This window comes from Microtus ochrogaster, chromosome 6 (assembly GCF_000317375.1).
Source record: "Microtus ochrogaster isolate Prairie Vole_2 chromosome 6, MicOch1.0, whole genome shotgun sequence".
Lineage (NCBI taxonomy): Eukaryota > Metazoa > Chordata > Mammalia > Rodentia > Cricetidae > Microtus > Microtus ochrogaster.
In genome coordinates, this window is record NC_022013.1 from 48,042,448 (window position 1) to 48,062,518 (window position 20,071).

General features: G+C 50.2%; 1 protein-coding gene across 3 annotated transcripts in view; it reads right to left on the minus strand.

The window, feature by feature from the left end:
• The window catches only part of Rarb (retinoic acid receptor beta), a 586,853-nt gene that overhangs the window by 3,069 nt on the left and 563,713 nt on the right, over positions 1–20,071 (minus strand). For all 3 annotated transcript variants that reach the window (XM_026779625.1, XM_005348556.2, XM_013346833.2), the window contains 4 exons: positions 11,780–11,940; positions 2,305–2,481; positions 1,010–1,214; positions 112–270 (listed from right to left, as the gene is read on the minus strand). In XM_026779625.1, coding sequence (XP_026635426.1) covers positions 112–270; positions 1,010–1,214; positions 2,305–2,481; positions 11,780–11,940 — 702 coding nt within the window. The remainder of the gene's footprint in view (positions 1–111; positions 271–1,009; positions 1,215–2,304; positions 2,482–11,779; positions 11,941–20,071) is intronic.

Below are 20,071 nucleotides of genomic sequence, written 5' to 3' on the forward strand. Positions count from 1 at the left end.
TTTGATTTCTTTGAGACATACCTTCCACCTTACACAGTTAAGAGACTCCTAAGATTAAAAAACAAAAACTGGCAGATCTTGCCCCCCCCCCCTCCATCCTTGAGGACACACCTTTAGCGCTGATGCTGCGGAGATCTGTGATTTTCATTAAGATCTTTGGGAACATGTGGGGCTTGCTGGGCCGACGTTTCCTAATGTAAATCTTTAGTGCTTCCAGCAGCGGTTCCTGGAGCTTGTCTACCTTTGTGGGTTCCTCAAGGTCCTGGCGGTCTGGATAGCAGGAGAAAGGATTCAGTGTTTAGTGTCCTGAGGCTGAAGGACTGCTGGTCATCCCCTTGCTTGTTTCCCATTCCTCCTGCACAGCGGCTTTATTCAGTGACCCAGCACTAACCTGAATTAATGCAATGGCTTTAAGCAGCGAGATGTGAAGATAGTTGTCACTTAGTACATTTGATGCCCACTTGCTCAGGTCCAGAGGCAAGAATTACTTCTCATGACCAGATGGTGTCAGTATTGAACTGAACAAAAGCACCTTGGGCATACTGGCTGTGAAAGCCAGGTAGATAGATTAGCCAGGCCCTTAATTACAGCCATTACTTTTGAACTAATGTCGGCTTCTGGCTAGCCAGCAGGGGTCACTGCAAAGAAAGGGCCATACTCCAGTCCACCAGGTACACACGCATGCTGGGGATCCCAGGCAGTGATTTGAATCATTCTAGCTCTATTAAGAAATAACATTTGGGTCCTCACTAAAATGTCCTTAGGCATATAGCAGTATGATACTGCCTTTACAAATGTACCTGTTTCCCACGAGAGAAACTGGGCAGACAAACTGCATTTTGGCATTTCTTTCAGAGCAGAAAGAGCTCAAATACCACTACTTAATTTACAGCAGGAGAAAGTCCAACTGTCCCTGGCATGAAGGTTGTATCCACTGCCTTTCTGCATGCATGCTGTCCTGTGACTTGCTCTGTGCGGGCTTTCATGAAGATCCCCCAGGAGTCAGTACCTCCACAGATTAAGCAGATGGCACTGAGCAGGCCTGTTTCTGTGTCGTCCATTTCCAAAGGCAGGAGCTGGTTGGCAAAGGTGAACACAAGGTCAGTCAGAGGACCGAAGCCAGCATTGTGCATCTGGGTTCGATTCAGAGTAAGGCCATCAGAGAAGGTCATGGTGTCTTGCTCTGGGGTATACCTGGTGCAAATTCTGAGAATCTGGAAGAAAGAAAAGACGTATGTCCACCTGCTGGATCCCTTTGCCCATTTGTCCCGACTGCACCCACCAGAGCTATGGTAGATGCAGGAACACTGGAGGAGCCTGGGCCCCTCATGGGCACCATGCCCCAACTGTTGACTGTTAGTGTCTTCTTTTGTTAGTCATTGGCATATGTCTAAGAACAGAGCTAGTTTATTCAGGGAATAATAAGTGGGACATGCATTTTGAGAAATAACTTTTTACTGAAATAAATCATCATTTGATTGAAATATCTATTTCCTGAGGACTTATCTCTCAGGTACCAAGCCAGGTACTAGAGAGAAAGAGAGGAACAAAATTCTGTTTTCAACATTTAGTCAACCAAAAGTAAGGAAGGTGATCCTTACCAACTTGATAGCCAATCTTCATGTCTACTCTATGGGATTTAAAATCGCCATGGGAACACACACACTTCAGGGCATGTCTACTATGGTATTTTAGAGGGCCTGTGACCTAAGAATCCAGCAGCACTGGCTGGCTGATCTTGGGCTCCAGGCCTCCAGACCTGTGAGAGCAGAGGGTTTGCAGTTGCCTGGTCTCTGGTTTAGTAGCTGCAGTAAAGACAAAGGTTTCTCTGGACCACAGGCAGTAGCCTTGCAAAGTTATGCTGTAGGCTAGGCCAGGTCTGCTGTGCAGCTTAGCCAGGCAATCCCGACGGTCTCCATCACCTGCGGGACTCTATTCTGGGGATGTTACAAATGTCCCGTGGGCCTCCAGGGCAGGGTGAGAAGGTCTTATGAACAGGGGGAGGGAGGTGCTCTTTGTAATGATTGGGCCTGGACTGGAAAGCCAGGGGGCAAGCCATCACTGCAGGCCAGCAAGGAGCTACTCCATGATCACATGGTGTGGTGGGGTTTGGGGACTGTCACAGTGGAGAGAAGTACAAGGAAAGCCTGTCAAATCCCTGGGACCTTCCAACACATGGGAGGAGCTCTCCAGATCCAGGAAGTGAGACTGGGAAGTAGTCTCCTCAGAAACTTCTGGAAGCCTCCAACTGTCTCCTTCTTTTCCTGCCCTCTTCCCCTTGCTCCCACTCAGAAAGGATCCTACCAAGATGTCCAAGCAGGCAGCCTTGAGCAGGGTGATCTGGTCAGCGATGGTCAGGCCAGTGAAGCCCGGCAGACGCTTGGCGAACTCCACAATTTTAATAATGCACTTGGTGGCCAGCTCACTGAATTTGTCCCAGAGGCCCAAGTCCAGTCGGACCCGGTGGTCAGCACTGGAATTCTAAGAGGGAGGGAGAAGAGGGAAGGGATGAGGAGAGTGAATGACGACACGCCACCAGGAGGGAGGAGAGGAGTGGGATGCTTCGCGCGAGTGGCTCACACTTGCTTTCTCTGAGCATCCTCTGATGTTCAGCGACTTTCACACCAGTCACGAGACACCCAGGGAGCAAATGAGGGCAAGCTTCTCTGTGCAGCCACCCACTCCTGGTAAAGGAGAGACAGACCTCTTGCTGTCTCTATCCCAGGAGCTGATTGGTGCCTGTACACATTGATCATCACTGCTTACTACAGCCATGTGGGGGTCGTGTGGGAACACACACCACCAGGCCTTAGTCTGCCTGAAGTCAAACTTGAGTCAGATGAAGGCTCTGGATCGACTCGTAGGAGGGTAGGAAGATGGTAAACACCACAAGGGTTCCACATGAGTTCCAGATACTGTGCGAAGCCAGGGAGCCACCAAGACATTGCACAGGAACAGCTATGGAAAGGGAACCAACACTGACTCTTGTCCCAATGCACAGTAATGGCTATATAGTGAGTGGGAGGGGCCATCAGTAGAAGGGGGTGGATCACCATCTGTAGCAGCCATGAGCATTGACTAAAAGGAGGAAGGCAGATGCACAAGACTAGGTCATCCCATGGCATCACAGAAAAGGCAGTGCTTCACTGACGGAGGATGGGGCGGTGTCTTCTGGGGACCGTGAGTGGCATGTGGTGTCACAGATGCAGGAGGGATTTTTCCAGTGTTGGCAATGGCCTGCAGCACATCAACACATGCCTTTTGAGAAGACGAGGCATCATATCCTGTAACTTACACTCCAGAAGCTTGACTCAGATAAGAGGAGACGTTTATCGGTGGAGGTGTGAACCCTCTCTAAATTCCACTTTAAGCAAATAAAGAGAGTCTACTGGCACAAGGCGGCATAGAGTCTGAGCAGTTCAGGTGTCTAAGAGGCCCACCTAATGGTGACACTATAGTCATACTAGTTATACTGAAGTGACATGTAGTCATTTCTAGTCACACGGAAGCACTGAAGGGCAGGGTGGTGGCAGTCAGCAGGGACACCAGGAAAACCAGAATACTAACTACTGTGGCAGAAGTGTGAGGGACCAGAAGGTGGCCTGCGGTAGTCAGAGGCCCCTTTGCAGGGACACACGGTGGTTGGCAGAGACTGTTGGCTTCATTGTGCCATGCAGCATCCATGTTGCATTGAAATGTCTTGTGGGAAAAACAAGGGCCAAAGGCATCACAGAACAGTTAATGAGGCCACAACTCAGAGGTAGGGCTTGATGAGGTTCCCAGAGCCACAGTCTCAGGGATAGCATACATGAGTCAAAGGTCCAGAAACCTAAATGTTGCCCCACTCCTACCCAGGCCGCATCCCTCTGACCACCTCCTTCACCTGCCGTGATCTCTCGCACACAATTTCCTCCCTCGTCTCTGGCATCATTTTCCTCATGTCCCCGAGGCTTGAAGCCCAGATCTCTGGTGATGAGAGGGTCTCTGGCCCCTGCTCACTCTCTCCCCCAATTCTCTCAGCTCTAGCCTTCCAGGTCTCTTGGCTTTACCTGAAGGTCGGGCATGGACTAGTCTCAAGCCTTTGTACTGGCAGTTTCTCCTCTGAGATAGCTGCCTCTCATTCCTGCATCATGAACTCCCTCGAGCCCTTGACCAACTTAACATTCTTTTTCTGTAAAGACTGCTCACCTGGTAGCTTTCTCTCCTTCGTATCCTGTCCTGATTCTAGAGCTCACCTCTAAGTTTGTGGGTCCCTTCCTCATCTATACCCCTTCCTTGGCTCGTTTGCTTAGTTTGCCACTGCCTACAATGCAGGTGACTCAGTGAGCACTTAGGGGAGCCCAGGAAAGTTGAGTGACAGTCTCATAAGCCTTTGTTTGTCTGAGATGTCACAGAACAACTGTCATGCTATGGAAGAGACACCAGGAGGCCATTTCTCCTGAAAGAAACCTAGACATCTTCCAAGACACACTGAACCATGCAAGGAGAGACTAGATTCCCTAGGCCCAGTGTGTGGCTCTCTCGACAAAATTCCCCATCTCTGCAAATGCAATTCTGTATTGCAAACGAGTAGCCTCAGTGCCCTGTTTCGGTCAGATCAGCCCACAGAAGTTAATGAAGCCGGCTTTGCTTCCACCATCAGTGGAATGCAGAGGAAGTTTGGAGACGGGAGTCCGGAGAAGGCATCAGAATGGTGGTGGCAATCATGGCTTCCACAGTGTCCCCGCAGAAACAAGCATGCATCTTCCAGATTAATTTTACGTCTTCCTCGAGGATCTATGTGGAACACACTACACTCAGGGGTGTGTGTGGGCAAGATCGAGCCATGTGGCCATTTGGGCGGTAATTAAATTTAATAGGCAGTTTATGCAGTTCACAGAAAGATGCCACGGAAGAGAGGGGCAGAGGCAAGCGTGGTGGGAAATCACTTCACAATGGAGTATCCATCTGGAAAAACGGCATTGCTGGATGCAGCTGGTGTGAAGGAAATCTTCATCAGCTTTGGTTGAGCTGCTCCGTCGTGCGAGAGGGGGAGGGGGAGGGCGCCTATGGCTCCTTCTATTAAAACAGCGAGCAACCGGGTAACGGCCTGTCAATCCAGCTCACGATTATGCAAACTGAAGGCAAAAAGGCAGTTAATAAAACACAAAATAACCCCATGTTTTATTATCCTGGCTGCTGGATTCATGGGCGTGAGGCTTGAAACGGCTCCGACATTATCTTCTAGCTGCGGAAGGTGGGGAGCTGGGGCTGGTGATGAAAGCGGCCACAGAGAGGGGTAGGGGAAAGATGCTCAGAAGCAGGTGGGGGATGAAGAGGAAGAAGAGGTGATGGGGGAGGGGAAGGACACTGGGTCTGAGCCAGGCCTCACTGTGGGTAGGACGTGTTGCCTGCTTGGGAAGTCCCCTGGACTTCCGAGGAAGAACTAAAGTTTCCAAGAATGCTGTGTCCTGCGGCCCCCTAGGGCCTTCTTGGGAAAAGCCCAGGGCTGTCAATCCAGTTAAATGAAATCCTCTGCCAGGACACAGCCCTTCTGTTGTTGAGGACTCCCTGTTGTTCCTCTAGCTGGTACCTCTTTCAGAAAAAAAAACACCTTACCAGTAGAGGCAAGATCCACTATGCCTAAAACCCCACGTGTGGCTGACTGGCAGCTTCTACGCAGGTCAGTGGTTTATTTGAGAATTTTTAAGCTAAGGAGTGAAGAAAAAAATCTCTTCTTTTTTTCTTTCTTCGGGGAGCTGTGGACGGAACCCAGGGCCATGTGCATGCCAGGCTAGGACTCTCCCTCCAAACCACATCCCCAACCCTGGTTCTCAGAGTCAAGGTCTCACAGTGCAGCCCAGTCTGGCCATCATCCCTGCTCTGTCTCCCAAGGGCTAGCATTTGGGGTGTAGGCTACAAAAAAGTCTCAGAAGAATTGAGTTAAAGTTCTCTGGGAACATTGAGAGCCTCTCCTGAGAAGCCGAGCTTCTGAGGTGTGGAGTTGTTTGTCTCTCCCAAGAGGCCGGTTGTCCTCCAAGTCCTATTTGTGAGATTGCTCTGTCTTCTGTGTTCGACTGGTGGGTTCCATGATGCAGACATCATGCACATACACGCTCTTACGGTAGCCATTCCTTAGACTGCTCAGGTATGGGGCCGTCCTGTCTTCTCTGCTCTGCATTCCATCCACAACACGCCATGACGTAGGTACAATTATGCCTCTATTGGGCTGACGAGGAGGCTACAGCCCGGAGAATGGCAGTGGCCTCTATAGGCTCCCTGGGCAAGCAGAGAGGATGGCGCTCACCTAGGCAGGCGGGCTGTGGCAGCCATGCTTTTCTTGGTTCTTCATCTCTTTTCATTCCCTGGTGAGAACTTAAGGTCACTCAACTTCGCATTACGTTTGCAGTTTCCTTCCTGGTCGGACGCTCTCGTGAGACAGCTACAAGATCCCAGCACCACCATGCTGAGGATGCTGTTAGTGAGACCAGCATCTTTCTAGCCAATAAACGTGACCCTAGACACTGCGGCCCCCGTGTCCTTTGGCACATAACAGCTAGGCACGTTTGCCAGTGGAGATGGTGCTCATAGGAAGCTAGACAGAGGAAGCCATGATTTCTAAATCAAAAACAGGTAGAGACCAAAGGCAGAAGCTGTGGGGGGCACAGCCTGGGGCTGTCAGAGGCCATGGCCCTGCTCACACCTGGGGTGTGGACTTTCACTCCCCCTGCATGGGAGGCAAAATGTTGCCTCACCTTACCCAGCTAGTGAAACCTTACTGAGCTAGCTCCCCGAGACCAATATCAGGTAAGAACTGAATACATCCAGCTGGAACATGTCAGGTGGGGCGGGAACATGGCAGGCGTCAATGGGAACATGGCAGATGGGACGGGAACATGGCAGGTATCATGGGAACATGGCAGGCAGGCAGGTGTGTCTAGTACAGGGAACTGAGCTTTGAGGTAACGGAGGGGGTCAGAACTCTGCTCTCATGACCCCCAAAAGTGTCTTACCCTAACCTGGTACATCTGTCCTAGGAGTCAGCCTCTCTGAATTCTAGGTTCTTCTTCCCTAGCCAACCACACATGAGATTTCCCTTAAGGAAAAAGAAAATGCAAACTGTGCCTGCAGGTGCCAGGGATTAACCGCTCACACTTAACTGCTGCCCTATTTCTTCCCAGAGCCTGTTGGGTGAGTTCTGTCTGTGGCAGAATCATTCCAGACATGATTCTGTCCATGCTGAGCACTAAAGAACCTTGAATCTTCATGGTTCAAGTTAACAAACCTCTTCTGGGACAGCTTCCGACCCACCAGTCCCCATTAAGGAATGAACTGCAGTGAGAAAGCAACTGTGCTGGGAAACTGGGGTCACCATCGCCATCTTACTTTTCTAGCACCCAAGCAGTTGGCTCTAAATGGTGTTAAGCCATTCGCAGGATCCAGGGCGGGACCCTCCACTCCGCATGAAACTGTGTGAGACTCTCTGAGACCTTTTTCTCCCTGAACCATCTATCTACACGGGACGTCTATACCACAGAAATGACCATAGAGATGAGGAGCCCAGGCTCATGGGACGCTGCGCATGTGACCTGAGCAGCAGAGACAGCTGAGATCCTGCTGGTGGGCGTCCTGCTCAGGTCTGGGGCAGAGGGCAGTGGGTGTGTGTCCTTCCCTCATCCATTCTCGCTTCATCTCCCTGGAACCTGCAATGGATCCCTACTGGACTAACGATAACTTGGGAATTAAGAGCCCTTGAGAAAGACCTGTCTAGATGGTTGTCTGCTGTCTGATTCCTCCCTGCCCACTTATGCCGAAGGTGCCTGACGTGTGCTGCCCCAGGAAAGGGGCAGGAAGTTGCTTGCCTTTGAAGCAACTGCCTCCCTATAAAAAGCTTTTACCAAAGGCTGGGCTCGGAACCGGGAGCGTGCAGAGGATGCATGCTGCGGCCCCTGTTATTTATGGGCATCCCCACCTGCTTCCAGAAAGGATTGGAAGTCCTGTGTGCTGGAAAGAGAGCCAGATCTGTGCAGAGATGGCACGAAGAAAGGAGCAGTGAGAGGTGCCTGGAGCAGCGAAGGACAGCAGCCATGGATACACTATCCTGAAGACTGTCCTGCTGCCCAGCAGGGAGGGGCTGGCCTCTGAGGAACTTCTATTTCTTTCTCTCCCTTTCTACTGAAAAGGTCCTCCACAGAGAGCTTGGGCCTCAATTATGGCTTAAATTTGTAATGTTCTCCATAAGTTCATGTCTGATTATTTGGTCCCAGGCAGATGATGCTGTCTCTGGAGACCGTGGAAAAAATTCATTGATGAGGTATAGTGGTAGCAGGGTCAGGGCCACTAGTGGCTAAACTATCAAAGTCTTATCCAGTCACTGTTCCTTGCTGTCACTTTGGCTGCTTGGTCACGTCAACCACATCCTCCTCTGCCGTGAGTGAGTACCCCCACTCCCGCTCCACCTCACCTGCCGTGAGTGAGTACCCCCACACTTCTCTACCACATCACATGTTCTGCAAATATGAATCAAAATAAGTATTTCCTCCCCTGAGTTGCTTCCGTTGGACATTTTGACCCTGAAACATGGAACTAACGCAGCAGGTTGGCCCCAAAGCTGGGTGCATGGGAAGGGGTCCAGGAAGCTACATAGACAGCCTCCAGTCTTTAAAACTAAGATTTGGATGAGGCACTTGTCTGGAAGGAGAGCCAATATTACAGGAAAGGAAGCTGGAGTGAGTTGGGAATGCCCACTATGAGGTAGCTGGGGCTGGACCTTGCTGAAGAATGTTGGCAGAAAAACTCGGTTCATCCCTACCAAGATGGCAAGGAGGCTGGGGTGTTTCTCTACGGGGGCTGCTTATCTGAGCTTGGGGACTGCCTCTTGAGAGCTGTGCCTTATGTGTGAATGATCTCACAGGGACAAAGGCCACACGTGGATGTGTGTAGCGAGCTGCGTGGAATCACAACTGATGGAGATGTATAATCAACTCCTATGGCTAAAGTCTGACCTATGCTATGATCACTCAATGATTATCAGCTGCTTGCATATGCGTGGGCTTATGGGCAGTGCCCACCTGGCAATCTGGGATTGGCAGTCCATGCCTACTTAAGGGCTGGGAGAGGTTTGCCCGGGGAGAGAGAGAGAGGTCAGAGAGAGAGGAAGAAAATGGAGAGAGGGGAAGAGAGAGAGAGAAGTGTAAAAAGTCCTGGAATAAACTGCAGTGAGAAGAGCTCCGGTGGTCGCATCATTCCTTGCGGGTCGAGGGTGGCCGCGACAGATGTGGGTCCCTAGAGGAGGCCACCGCCACCAGTCTCAACTGGGAGATTTGACCTTGTGAGTCAGGGTATGGAGGCCTGACCAGGCCATGTTTAGACCCCGCCACATGGAGAAGAGTCCCTGGTCAGTAGAACATGGTCCCTGGAGTGGTTATCCTCGGGGTTGCCTCTCCTGCTCTGGATCTCCCAGCCCTCTCCAGGGGACCTGCCTTCTCTGATGGCTATACCTTTTCTGGTGTTGGGAGTGTGGTTTGTGAATTCCTACAGGCCCAAGCTCTGTCTGCCTAAGCCACTGCATACTGTACAGTTTGTCCTGTGTCTGCTACTGGACCTCTAAACAGAGGAGGATGTTTGCTCCTTTAATGGCTCGGTTTGCCAAGGGGCCCCACTCACAGGGTCTCAGGAGGAGAAAGGGATGAGGGTCCTGCTCACGGTTCCTGCAAATGGTGAATACCAGCTGCAAAGGTGATGGCCACAAAACAAAGATTGTCTGTCAAATGTCCTCCATTATGGATGTAGAGAGACTTTGAAGGCTCTGGATGTTTCCCCCTTTCCTGCTTCTCGCTCTTCTTGGCACAGTCTGCCATCACACCAGGTGCTGTTTCCAGCTGTGCCCTTTGCCCCGGCCTGACCAGTGTCTACCTTTCAGGCTAAGGTTCACCTCCACACTTGGCCCGATACAATGATACGGTGCCCATGATGTGGCTGCTGATAACTGTTTCCAAAGGGGGGGAACATGCTGCACGCTGGCGCCCCTCATCAGTCATCCCCTCGCGTGCTGTCACCTGCTGAGCCTGAGGCCGTCCCCATCCAGGGGATGACTATATGCTGGGTGGTGTTTCTGTCATGCCCCTGCCACATGCCAGGTCCTCTTCCAGGAGTGTTCTAGAATCATCTCATTTTGTCCTCCCAACCATGACTGCACTCTAAAGACAGGTGAGATCATGGCTAGGAGAAAAGTCATTTGGTCACACTGCATAGCTGAGGAGAGCTGAGCGAGATGTGACTCTTGGCTCTGAGATACCTGCCCTTTCCAGTCTTTGAGTCAATCCCATGTGAAAAAGGACAATTTCCTGGTGCCACCCAGCTTTGTCCTGCTCTGGACTAGGACAATGAACCCCCAAACAATGGGGTCTAGGCTTGGCCCAGCAGGCAGGCCAGCATTTCTGCTTCTCCTGTGGAAGGCAGGAAAGGCCCCCAAATGTCATTCTGAGCTGTGGCTTTTCAGTGTGGTCTAGATAGAGCTGCTCCCGCATCCCAGAAACTTGTGGGAAGCTTCTAGCCATCCCCAAGGAGTCGGAACCCGTGGCTGTTCAGGATTGCCACCTGCCTCTGCTGTCTTTGGGCTCGGGAAGTGCCACGCTCCATCCTTCTCAGCTTCCACACATGCACGACGCTCTGCTTGGCCAGGGAACCCATTGCCTTGTATCACCATAGCCTCTGCTCCCATAGGAGCCTGGGGCACCAACTGGCATGTCCCAGCACCAAGTTGTTCAGACTCCTCTAGGCCTGCCTGAGACAGCTCTGCCATTTACTGGTAGGCACTAACATCCAAGCCCAGGACACCATGTACCCCTCAAATGTGGCCTCAAATTTCCTCTCCTCACTGTCCCTGTTCCTTCCTGAAATGATCATGGTTTCTTTTTAGCCTAAGGATTTTCATGTTTTTATTTTCCCGGCATGCCTTTTACCAAACTAGAGATGGGGAATCCTTAGGCACATTTTCTCGTCAGCAATACAGGCAATATGAACCATTGAAAGAGGGCAGAATAGTAGTCTAATTGCATCTCTGCATTCATCCCTCAAGCATCTCCTGAGTGCCCAGTGTGTGCCACAAACTGGGAGTGTACTTTATAGAATACAATAAAGGCTGACCTGCCTTGGAAAATTCAAAGTCCCATGAGCCTACCTGGAGCATCCTCCAACTGAAGTTTCCCACCAATTCTTACCCCTTTCTCTGCCCCTTCCTTGATTTGTAACCTTAGTAAAAGCTACTTCTCACCAATGAGTGGAACACATGGGACCACCTATTCATGGGGCCCAGATTGCCTTGTCCCGTACCCTTCCAGGCTTTCTTGTGATGATGCACACCCCTCCTAGAAGCCAGACTGTGACACAGAGAATTGACGGCCCCACAATCCTGCCTGGAATCTATAGCTGGACTGATATTTAAAAGATGAACCCCAGAACCCCTCCACGTAAGGTGTCTGCTGCAACCTAAATGCTAAATTTCCGACTTGAGCAGACCAGAATCCCCAAGAAGAGACACAAGCACAACTAATTTGTACTGCCTGTGCTTAGCATGCAACCCATCACATCACATGGTAGGCGCTCATGGTGAACTGCCTTAGCCCCTGTCCTGATGCTACAGGTGGGAGAACCACCAGGTGTCCTGCCTGGCTGCCAGGCAGGCCCAGGGCTAGACGGACCGAGCATCCTTGCCAAGCACAGGAAACTCCACGGAAACTATGTGGGTGCCCAAGGGCCTGTGCCCACGCCCCTGGCATCCTGGGCAGGTGGCTCTTACCGTGGTGTATTTACCCAGCTGGCAGAGTGAGGGGAAGGTTTCTTGGTGGGCTTTACGGATCTTCTCTGTGAGGTCGTCCAGCTCCGCGGTCATCTCATAGCTCTCGGTGCACTCCTGCTTTGAAGGCTCCTTCTTTTTCTTGTTCCTGTCATTCCTGACGGCTGGAAAAGGGAGATGAGAGGTCAGGGAGGGCTAGGTCACGCACCTGAGCAAGAAGCCTCCGCTCCCAGCCCTGACACTTGGAATAGGAGCAGCAGGAGAGGAGGGAGTTGCTCTCTGCTGGGAACCTGGATGCCTCTGGCAGAACCACGCCTGCCTCTCTGGGTGCCCAGTGTGCACACACAGTGTGCACAGTCTGTGTAAGCCTGACGCATAAGAAGTTCCAATGTAGGCTGCATGCCATGAGTGGGAAGGGTCCTAGGGTGTCCTGAGTGGTCGAACTTCAAGGATCCTGCTCTGGCCAGGTGGTGATTTGTTTGTTTACATCAACTTGTCACAAGCTAGAGTTATCTGGGAAGAAGATAACTCTTCAACTCAACTGAGAAAACGCCTCCGTCAGATTGCCTGTAAGGAAGCTTATAGGGCATATCTTGATGAGTGACTGACGTGGGGGAGCCCGGTTCACCCCTGATGAGCAGTTATAAGAAAGCAGGTTGAGCAAGCAGCGCGGAGCAAGCCGGTAAGCAGCATCCCTCCGTGATCTCTGTTTCAGTTCCTGCTTCCAGGTTCCTGTCCTGATTAATTTCCTGCCATGACTCCCCTTATTGACATAATATTACCTGGATGATGAAGCAACCCATCCCACAATTTGCTTTTGGTCACAGTATTTATTGCAGCAAAGGAACCCTGGCTGACAGGTCATGACAGGTCCCTTAGCAAAGTTGCTTCATAGTGAGGTGTGGTCTGTCTGAGCAGTCTCATTTCTTTACTTTTTTTTTTTTTTCAGATCAACTAACTGGTACTTAAGAAGAGGGTGATAAGGCTGTGGTCTGTGTCTCTTTCTGCATTAGGCTTAGACTTCCCATGTGAACCAAGCAATATCCCATATTTATAATGATATTTAAAACAGTACAGAATCCTCCACCAAAACAACTGTATTCATGCTATCATTCATTCAGAGACCCAGTTCCAGGTCACTGTGGCTGGCTAGACCTCAGCAGAGAGGTGCCACTTGGCCCTGCACATCCTGGCCCAGCAGGACGTGGCATACAGCAGGCTTCATGACTCAGAGCTATGGGGCAGCCTCCTCCCTCCCTGGGCCAGCTCTCCCCATGGTTGTAAAGTGAGCACACTGCCAAACCATAGCTCCTGGAAGGAACCCAAAACTCAGGGAGGCAGACAAATGATATCAGATCACATGACCCCTTCCAGGGAGTCCACGTTCACTGGGGTGTCAGAACCCAGGCTACCTAGATGTGTACGATGCCAGCGTGACCTGGGCATGTGTGATACAAGATGACCCAGGGTATAATCTGATCAGCATAAGAGGATTTGGCTTGGTTGCCTCCCTAAGGGCACATAGGTCATCAGGACACGCAGCATCCATACCAGGAGAGTGCTCAGGCTCTGTGTGGACAGCAGATGGGGAGGGGGTTCATGACAGAGGAGACAGGATGGGGAGGGGGAGGAGGGGAAGGAAGTGAGAGCCATCAATGGCACAGAGAAGTTATTGTCGGTGTAAGCAGCTCACAGGGCCAGGAGGGAGCACTTCTGGGAATAGGAGCACTCTGTGGGTGTCTTGATACCTGAACCTGGAGGTCTGACCATAGAATTCACCTAATCCCCTTTCAAGGTGGCAGAGCGGCCAAGTTCTCTCTTTACCGGATCCACTTACTATCAAGGAAGTGGACACCCAGGAGAACACAGGCTGGTACCTTCCTTCTCAGTGCCTGGACGATGGAGAAACTGAGGCCCAAGCAGGGCTTTGTGGATTCCCTTGCAGCTCTGTGACTAGACAGACCTTCTTTGGAGATGTGGGGATGGGGTGAAAGGCCTCATGATGTAAAGTGTGTGTGTGTGTAGACACAACACAGCAGAAGCAGCACACAGTGAGGTGGGCAGCTCAGAATGGCAGGATGGTGGCCCCTAGGCTCTTTCAAGGAATGTGATTCTGCCAGGGAGAGGATACTGTATCCTGAAGGCTTGCATGTAGATGTTTCAGGCTCTTGTAGGAGACATTAGCCCTCTCCTCTGACACACCTCCGCTTTAGCCAACACAAGGGTCAAACCTAAGCAACAAGAGTCTTTCCCAAACTGCCCTGAGAGAACTTTGATAGTCCCTCCAGGTACCTCATGGCCCAGCAGCTCTTTCCTGCCACATACCACAGAGAACTAACGTTGCAGCAACATGCATGACAAATGCAACCACAAATCCTCCCATTCCTACCGCCACCCCTAACAGCCTTGGGGCAGAACGGTCCACTTGCCCATCTGTGGACAGCAATAAGCCAAATGGCCCATCATACTGCAGAATTTTGCTTGGTTATTGAAGGAAATGAAATATTGACGCAGTTCACACTGTGGATGAGTTCGGAGAACTGTGCCAAGAGGAGAAGCCAGCTGCTGAAGGCCTTGTGTCTTAGGGTTTCCATTGCTGTAAAGAGACACCATGATCATGGCAGCTTGCCGTTCCAGAGGTTTGACCCGTTATAATCATGGCAGGGATGGCATCTGGGATGTGGCAGTGTGCAGGCAGACATAACACTAGAGAATTCAATGTCTTCATCAACAGACAACAGGAAGTGTTCTCAGATACTTAGCAGCATCTTGAGCATACACAAGGCCTCCACAGGGACACACTTCCTCCAACAAGGTCACATCTCCTAATAGTGACCCTTTGGGGGGCCTTTTTCTTTGAAACCACCACATTCCACTCTCTATCCCCCAAAGGCTTTTAGTCACAATGTAAAATTGCCTTCAGTCCAACTTCAAAAGTTCCTATCGTCTATAACAGTTCCAGAGTTATTTAGAAGTCTAAAGTTCAAAGTCTCTTCTGAAATTCATTCAATCTCTTAGCTGTAACTATTTGTAAAATCAAAATCAAAAAGCAGATGATATATTTCCAACATATAATGGCACAGGATATACATTACCATTCCAAAACATAGGGAAGGGAGCATACTGGAAAAAATACTGGACAAAAGCAAGACTGGAAACCAGCGAGGCAAACTCCAAACTCTGCATCTCCATGTCTGACATCAAACTTCTGATCTCCAACTCCTTCCAGCTTTGTTGGTTGTAACACACTTCTTTCTTTTGGGCTGGTTTCTCCCTGTTGGCAGTTTTCTGTGGCAGGCAGCCTGGGTCTCTGGCATCTCTAACATCTTGTGGTCTTCAAAGCAGTCCAGGCTCTAACTTCACAGATGCTATGGTCTCTCTAGGCTTCCACTTGGGGACACCCCTGACACATGCCTGGCCTCAGCTGCTTTCTTTAGGCACGGGAGAAAATTCCATAGTCCCTTTTTTCTGTCCTTAACCCAGAACCATGGGTCCAAAGCTGCCAGGTTCTGCTGCTTTCGGGGGCTGGAATACAGCCCCCTCATTCACTTACATCTTAACCAAGTTTCTCTTTTTGATGGTTTCCTTCACTGCCTAAGCTTGGCTGTCCTGAAACTGGATTTATAGACCAGGGTGGCCTTGAACTCACAGATCTTTCAAATCTTCACCAGTTTTCTTTTTCTGATGCCTAGCTTCTCTACCTGAGCTTGGCTCTTTTGGGGCTTCCTCTGTGGACCAGACTGGTCTCAAACCCAAGAGACCTGCCAGCCTCTGCCTCAGGTGTGCTGGGATTAAAGGTGTGCACCATCTCGCCCAGCTCTTTAATTCCTTTTCACACCTTGGAAATTTAGCTGGATGGGATCTTGCCCTGAGGGCACCACTCCCTTTATTCCATTTCTAAACCTGTTTATCTCCGTGAAGGTAGGATTTAGCTCCATTCCACTTCCTGGTGTTCCTTTTTCCTTCAAATATTTTCCCTTGCTCAGCTTTCTCCTTTTCATTGTAAATCTTCCTTAGAGTTAACACTGGTAACCACACAATAGTCTATATTAGCCTGTTTTGGGAGTTCCTCTGCCAAGGGAATGAATCCAAAACTCTTCACTTTAGCCCCAGGCAGACTTTTCAGACAAGGGTAAAAAACAGTCACATTCTTCACCAAAACATCACAAGAATGATTTCTAGGTAATGTACTAAAATCCTTCTCCTTAGAAATCTCTTGGTGCAGGTGCCCACAGCCCAGATCACACTCAGCACCTCTGTCTGCCATGTTCCAACTAGGATGGCCCCATAAGAAGGGCTTGAAGCATTAAATTGCTTTTCTAATCCACAGTCTCAACATTCATATTCCTTCAAACAAAACATGGTCAGGTCTATCACAACCATATCCCAGTCCCTGGTACCAACTTCTGTCTTAGCTAGGGTTTCTATTGCCGTAAGGAGACACCATGACCATGGCAACTCTTATAAAGGAAAACATTCACTTGTGCTGGCAGCTTACAGTTCCAGAGGACTGGTCCATTTTTATCAGGGCAGGGAGCAAGGCAGCTGGGAATACAGTGGTGGTGGGTGGTAGCGGTGGTGTGCAGGCAGACATGGTACTAGAGAATTCTACATCTTGATCCAAAGGCAACAGGAAGTGCTCTGAGATACTCAGTGGTATCTTGAGCATATAGGAGACCTCAAAGCCTGCCTCCATGATGACACACTTCCATCAACAAGACCACACCCATTCCAACAAAGACACACCTCCTAATAATATCACTCCCTTTGAGGGCCGTTTTCTTTCAAACCACCACACCATGTCCAATTTGTATGCAATATCCATAGACAGACAGCAATGGTTGGGAAGGGTTGGGTTGGAGGGAGGGAGATTGGGGAAGGAATCGTGATTGTAGGGTTTCTCCTTGAAGACGGGAAGGTATCTGGACTTCATAGTGGTTCAGAGCTGATAATTCCATGAACATGGCACACTGAAGGATACACCTTTGCATAACTGACCCTACACTATGTGCCTTTTGGAGAGAGTTTCTCTGAACAGATAGTCAACAACCCTGACCAGAACCAGAGGCCAGTTGTCACCTTTGACTCTCAAACACACAGCAGGGCAGTTCTAGCGAGGGGCAACCAGTATCTTAAACTCATAAAATCCCACAGGAACTGGGCCAGCAGCCCCTCATCTTTCCCTTTCTAGAGATCGAGAACCCCCTTCTTGAAAACAGTAGAGCTAGATTTCCACGGAATACACAGAAAAGAAGAAAAGGGGGAGACTCCCAAGGAACCAAGCAGGCCCCGGGCCTTCTCTGGAGTAGCTGTTCCCAGAAAGCAATGTGCTGTTTTCCCAAGGCCTCTGCCTCTGAATGGAGCTGTTCTGGACACTAGAGAGATGAAACCTCCCAGAAGCAGTGGCCCTGTTATCATATCTACTGCAACCTGAACCCTGGACTGCTTAGCGTAACCTGACAGCATCCTCCATGTCTCATGGCAACCTGGGAGGATGCAGAAGATATGGATCCGGTGGCGACCCTGCATCTTGCTGGTTCTGAACTCCACACAGACCGTGGGTGCTGTGTGCTGTGTGATGACTGCCATACAAAGTGATTATGAAGTTCTGGGAAGAACTGAGAACTCTGGGTGCCAGACGCTGTGCGAGGGTCCTCACAGGTGATGATGCTCACTATGAGGTCCTCACTGAGGAGCAGTGAGGGCTATGGGCAGAGAGTCCATGATCCCTTTCTCTGGGAGCCTAAGTTGTAGAACTATGATTTGCGACAGCCTCAAACTTCTCTCTCCCACAAAGTACCTGGCTGTTGCACACAGCTACCCCTTCACGGGCGGTGGCCATGGGGCCTGACAAGCCGCTTCCCACCAGTCTGCCCCTGAGAAGACAGTAGGTAGGCATATAGGGACATCTATGGTCAGCTTGTATCAAAGCCTGCTCTCTGCGCCGCTGCTCTGGGGACTATAGGAAACACCAGCCTTTATTTTACTGCCTCGGTATTCCCAAAGCTTAATACAGCCCAACTCACAGTGAATGGCAAGAAGGATGGGTGACTAAATATGGAGTTCCATCCCTCTGGGGGGGGCATATATGTGGACAGAGTTCATCTGAGCTGTTGCCTCCTAAAATTAACAGCCTTGCCGTCACCTAGTGGTCTGCAGAGGAGTCATTGAGTGCTCCTGCCCCGCCAGTGGCCAGGAGGGTGATTTATGCACCTGTGATAGGGCCTGGCCCGATGTTTGCAAAGCGCTTCTTAGAGTAAAGGTGCTTCATAAACACCAGGCATTCTCCTGCCGAGGGGCCAAGTGCTACAAATCAGATTTGGTGGCATGGAAGTAACATATTTACGATCCACTATCATATTGAAATGAAATGGATGTAATGAAAGTGTCACTTCTACAAATCCCTCTGATGTACAGACCCGACCTATGAATATGAAAACAGACACCCGAGCACTTTTATCTGAATGTCTAATCATGGAAATAAATGAAGCTGTGTTCATTTTAATGTGTGCACTTGTGCATGTATCTGGAATATTGATTTTCATACACACGATAAAAATTGAATGCAGGAAACGCGAGAGAGCTGGAGGCCCCACATGGACCCAGGAAGAGGAAAACTGGGCTTCCCTGAAACCTTGTCACCAACAAGAGAAAAGGCCACCAATGGTGCATCTTGTTTGCAAAGACTTTTTCCATACTCAGTTTAGCAAAGGAAGCTCAATGGCCTATTTATTCTTGCTTGAAATTACAGTCTGAAATCCTCACCATCTGACCCCTCTCTGCTCCTTGCTAACTGTACGGATAACGGGTCACAGCTGGTCTGAAGCTGTCCAATAACTGCTGTACTGAGATGCTCAAGAGGCAATCTGGATGTAGCGTTACAAAAGTTGAGCAAGGTCCTTATGGCCTGGACCAACTTTCTAAAGCTACTCCAAGAGACAGAAGAGAGCCCTGTATACTACCATGTCCAGAGGCCAAATGCTTCTCAAATTACTTTATACTAATGATACCATGGAGACAATTCCAAACATACTCTTCCCCATGTGACTTTTTGCAATGGAGCCCCTAACTTTGCACGTGGACATTGTTCCACTCCCCTCCTTCTCCATCTCAGCAGGTGTGGTCACCCCTGTTGGGGTTGGGTGTGTTCTTCCAGTGGCCATGTTTGCAGGGCTATGGTTTACGACAGTGTGAGTCTCTCTTTCAGTGACATGTGAACTCCAGGAATCATTTTCAGTTTGACCCTACAAACAAGGGCAAAGAAGACAGGCTCGGTGACAAGTGCCTGTCTTCTCAAGTCACAGCAGAAGCTTCAGCAGGAGAATCAAAGGTTTAAAGCCAGCCGGGACGATACAGTGAGACCCTGTCTCAGAGAAAGAGTAGAGAAAGGAGCCTGGGGCTACAGGGTCATGGGAAGGGCTTCCTCTTGCACTTAATGCAATGTGTGCTTTCATTCCGGGGACGGCAAAGCAAACAAGCTCAAAGCAACCAACTGATTATCCTGCCCACCCCAGCCTGGGCTCAGCGGGCAAAGAGAACATTCTAGTGTGCCGTGCTGTGTAAGAGCAGGCACCACACATGTGAAACTGAGGGATTACAGGGTTTTCACAACCTTTCCTTGCTGGTTGGTGCTCCTTTGCTCTATTCCTCTGGCAGCAAGGGGCTACTTCAGGGAGAATTTTGCATCTCTGACCTTGTGCTCGGAAGAGCTGTCCTGTGTAGATGGAGGCTGAGGCCATGGCCTTAACAGGGCAGTGGAATGGAGGAAGAAACTGGGCCTGGCTTAGCCTTCTGACTCTGAACAAAGTGTCACCCACTGCTCGCCTTGTTTCTATATTCTTTATTTATTTACTTACTTATTTTTGATCAGGGTCTCTCTGGGTAGCTCTGGCTGTCCTGGAACTTGCTATGTAGATCAGGCTGGGCACAAGCTCACAGAGATCCACCTGCCTCTACCTCTGCCTTCTAAGTGCTGGGATTGAAGGAGTGCAACACCACACACGGTCTTTTACCTTGCTCCAATGTGGGGAGCAGAGTTTAGGGGCCACTTCACACTGTACATTCACAGCATGAGTTGAGCTCCACAGTTGTTGCTGCCCTGCCTGTCCTTGTACATATGAAACTCTCACTGGTGGTGTTGTTCTTTTGGAAAACTACAACTCCCAGACTCCCCCGGGACTATGGTTGCCTGTGCGCACACCTGCGCGCAGGTGTGAGCTATTCTTCCCAGATTGCCTTGGGCCCCCCGTTAAAAGGCAGGGGCCACACGAGGCCCCCCCCCCTCGTCCTGCCTCT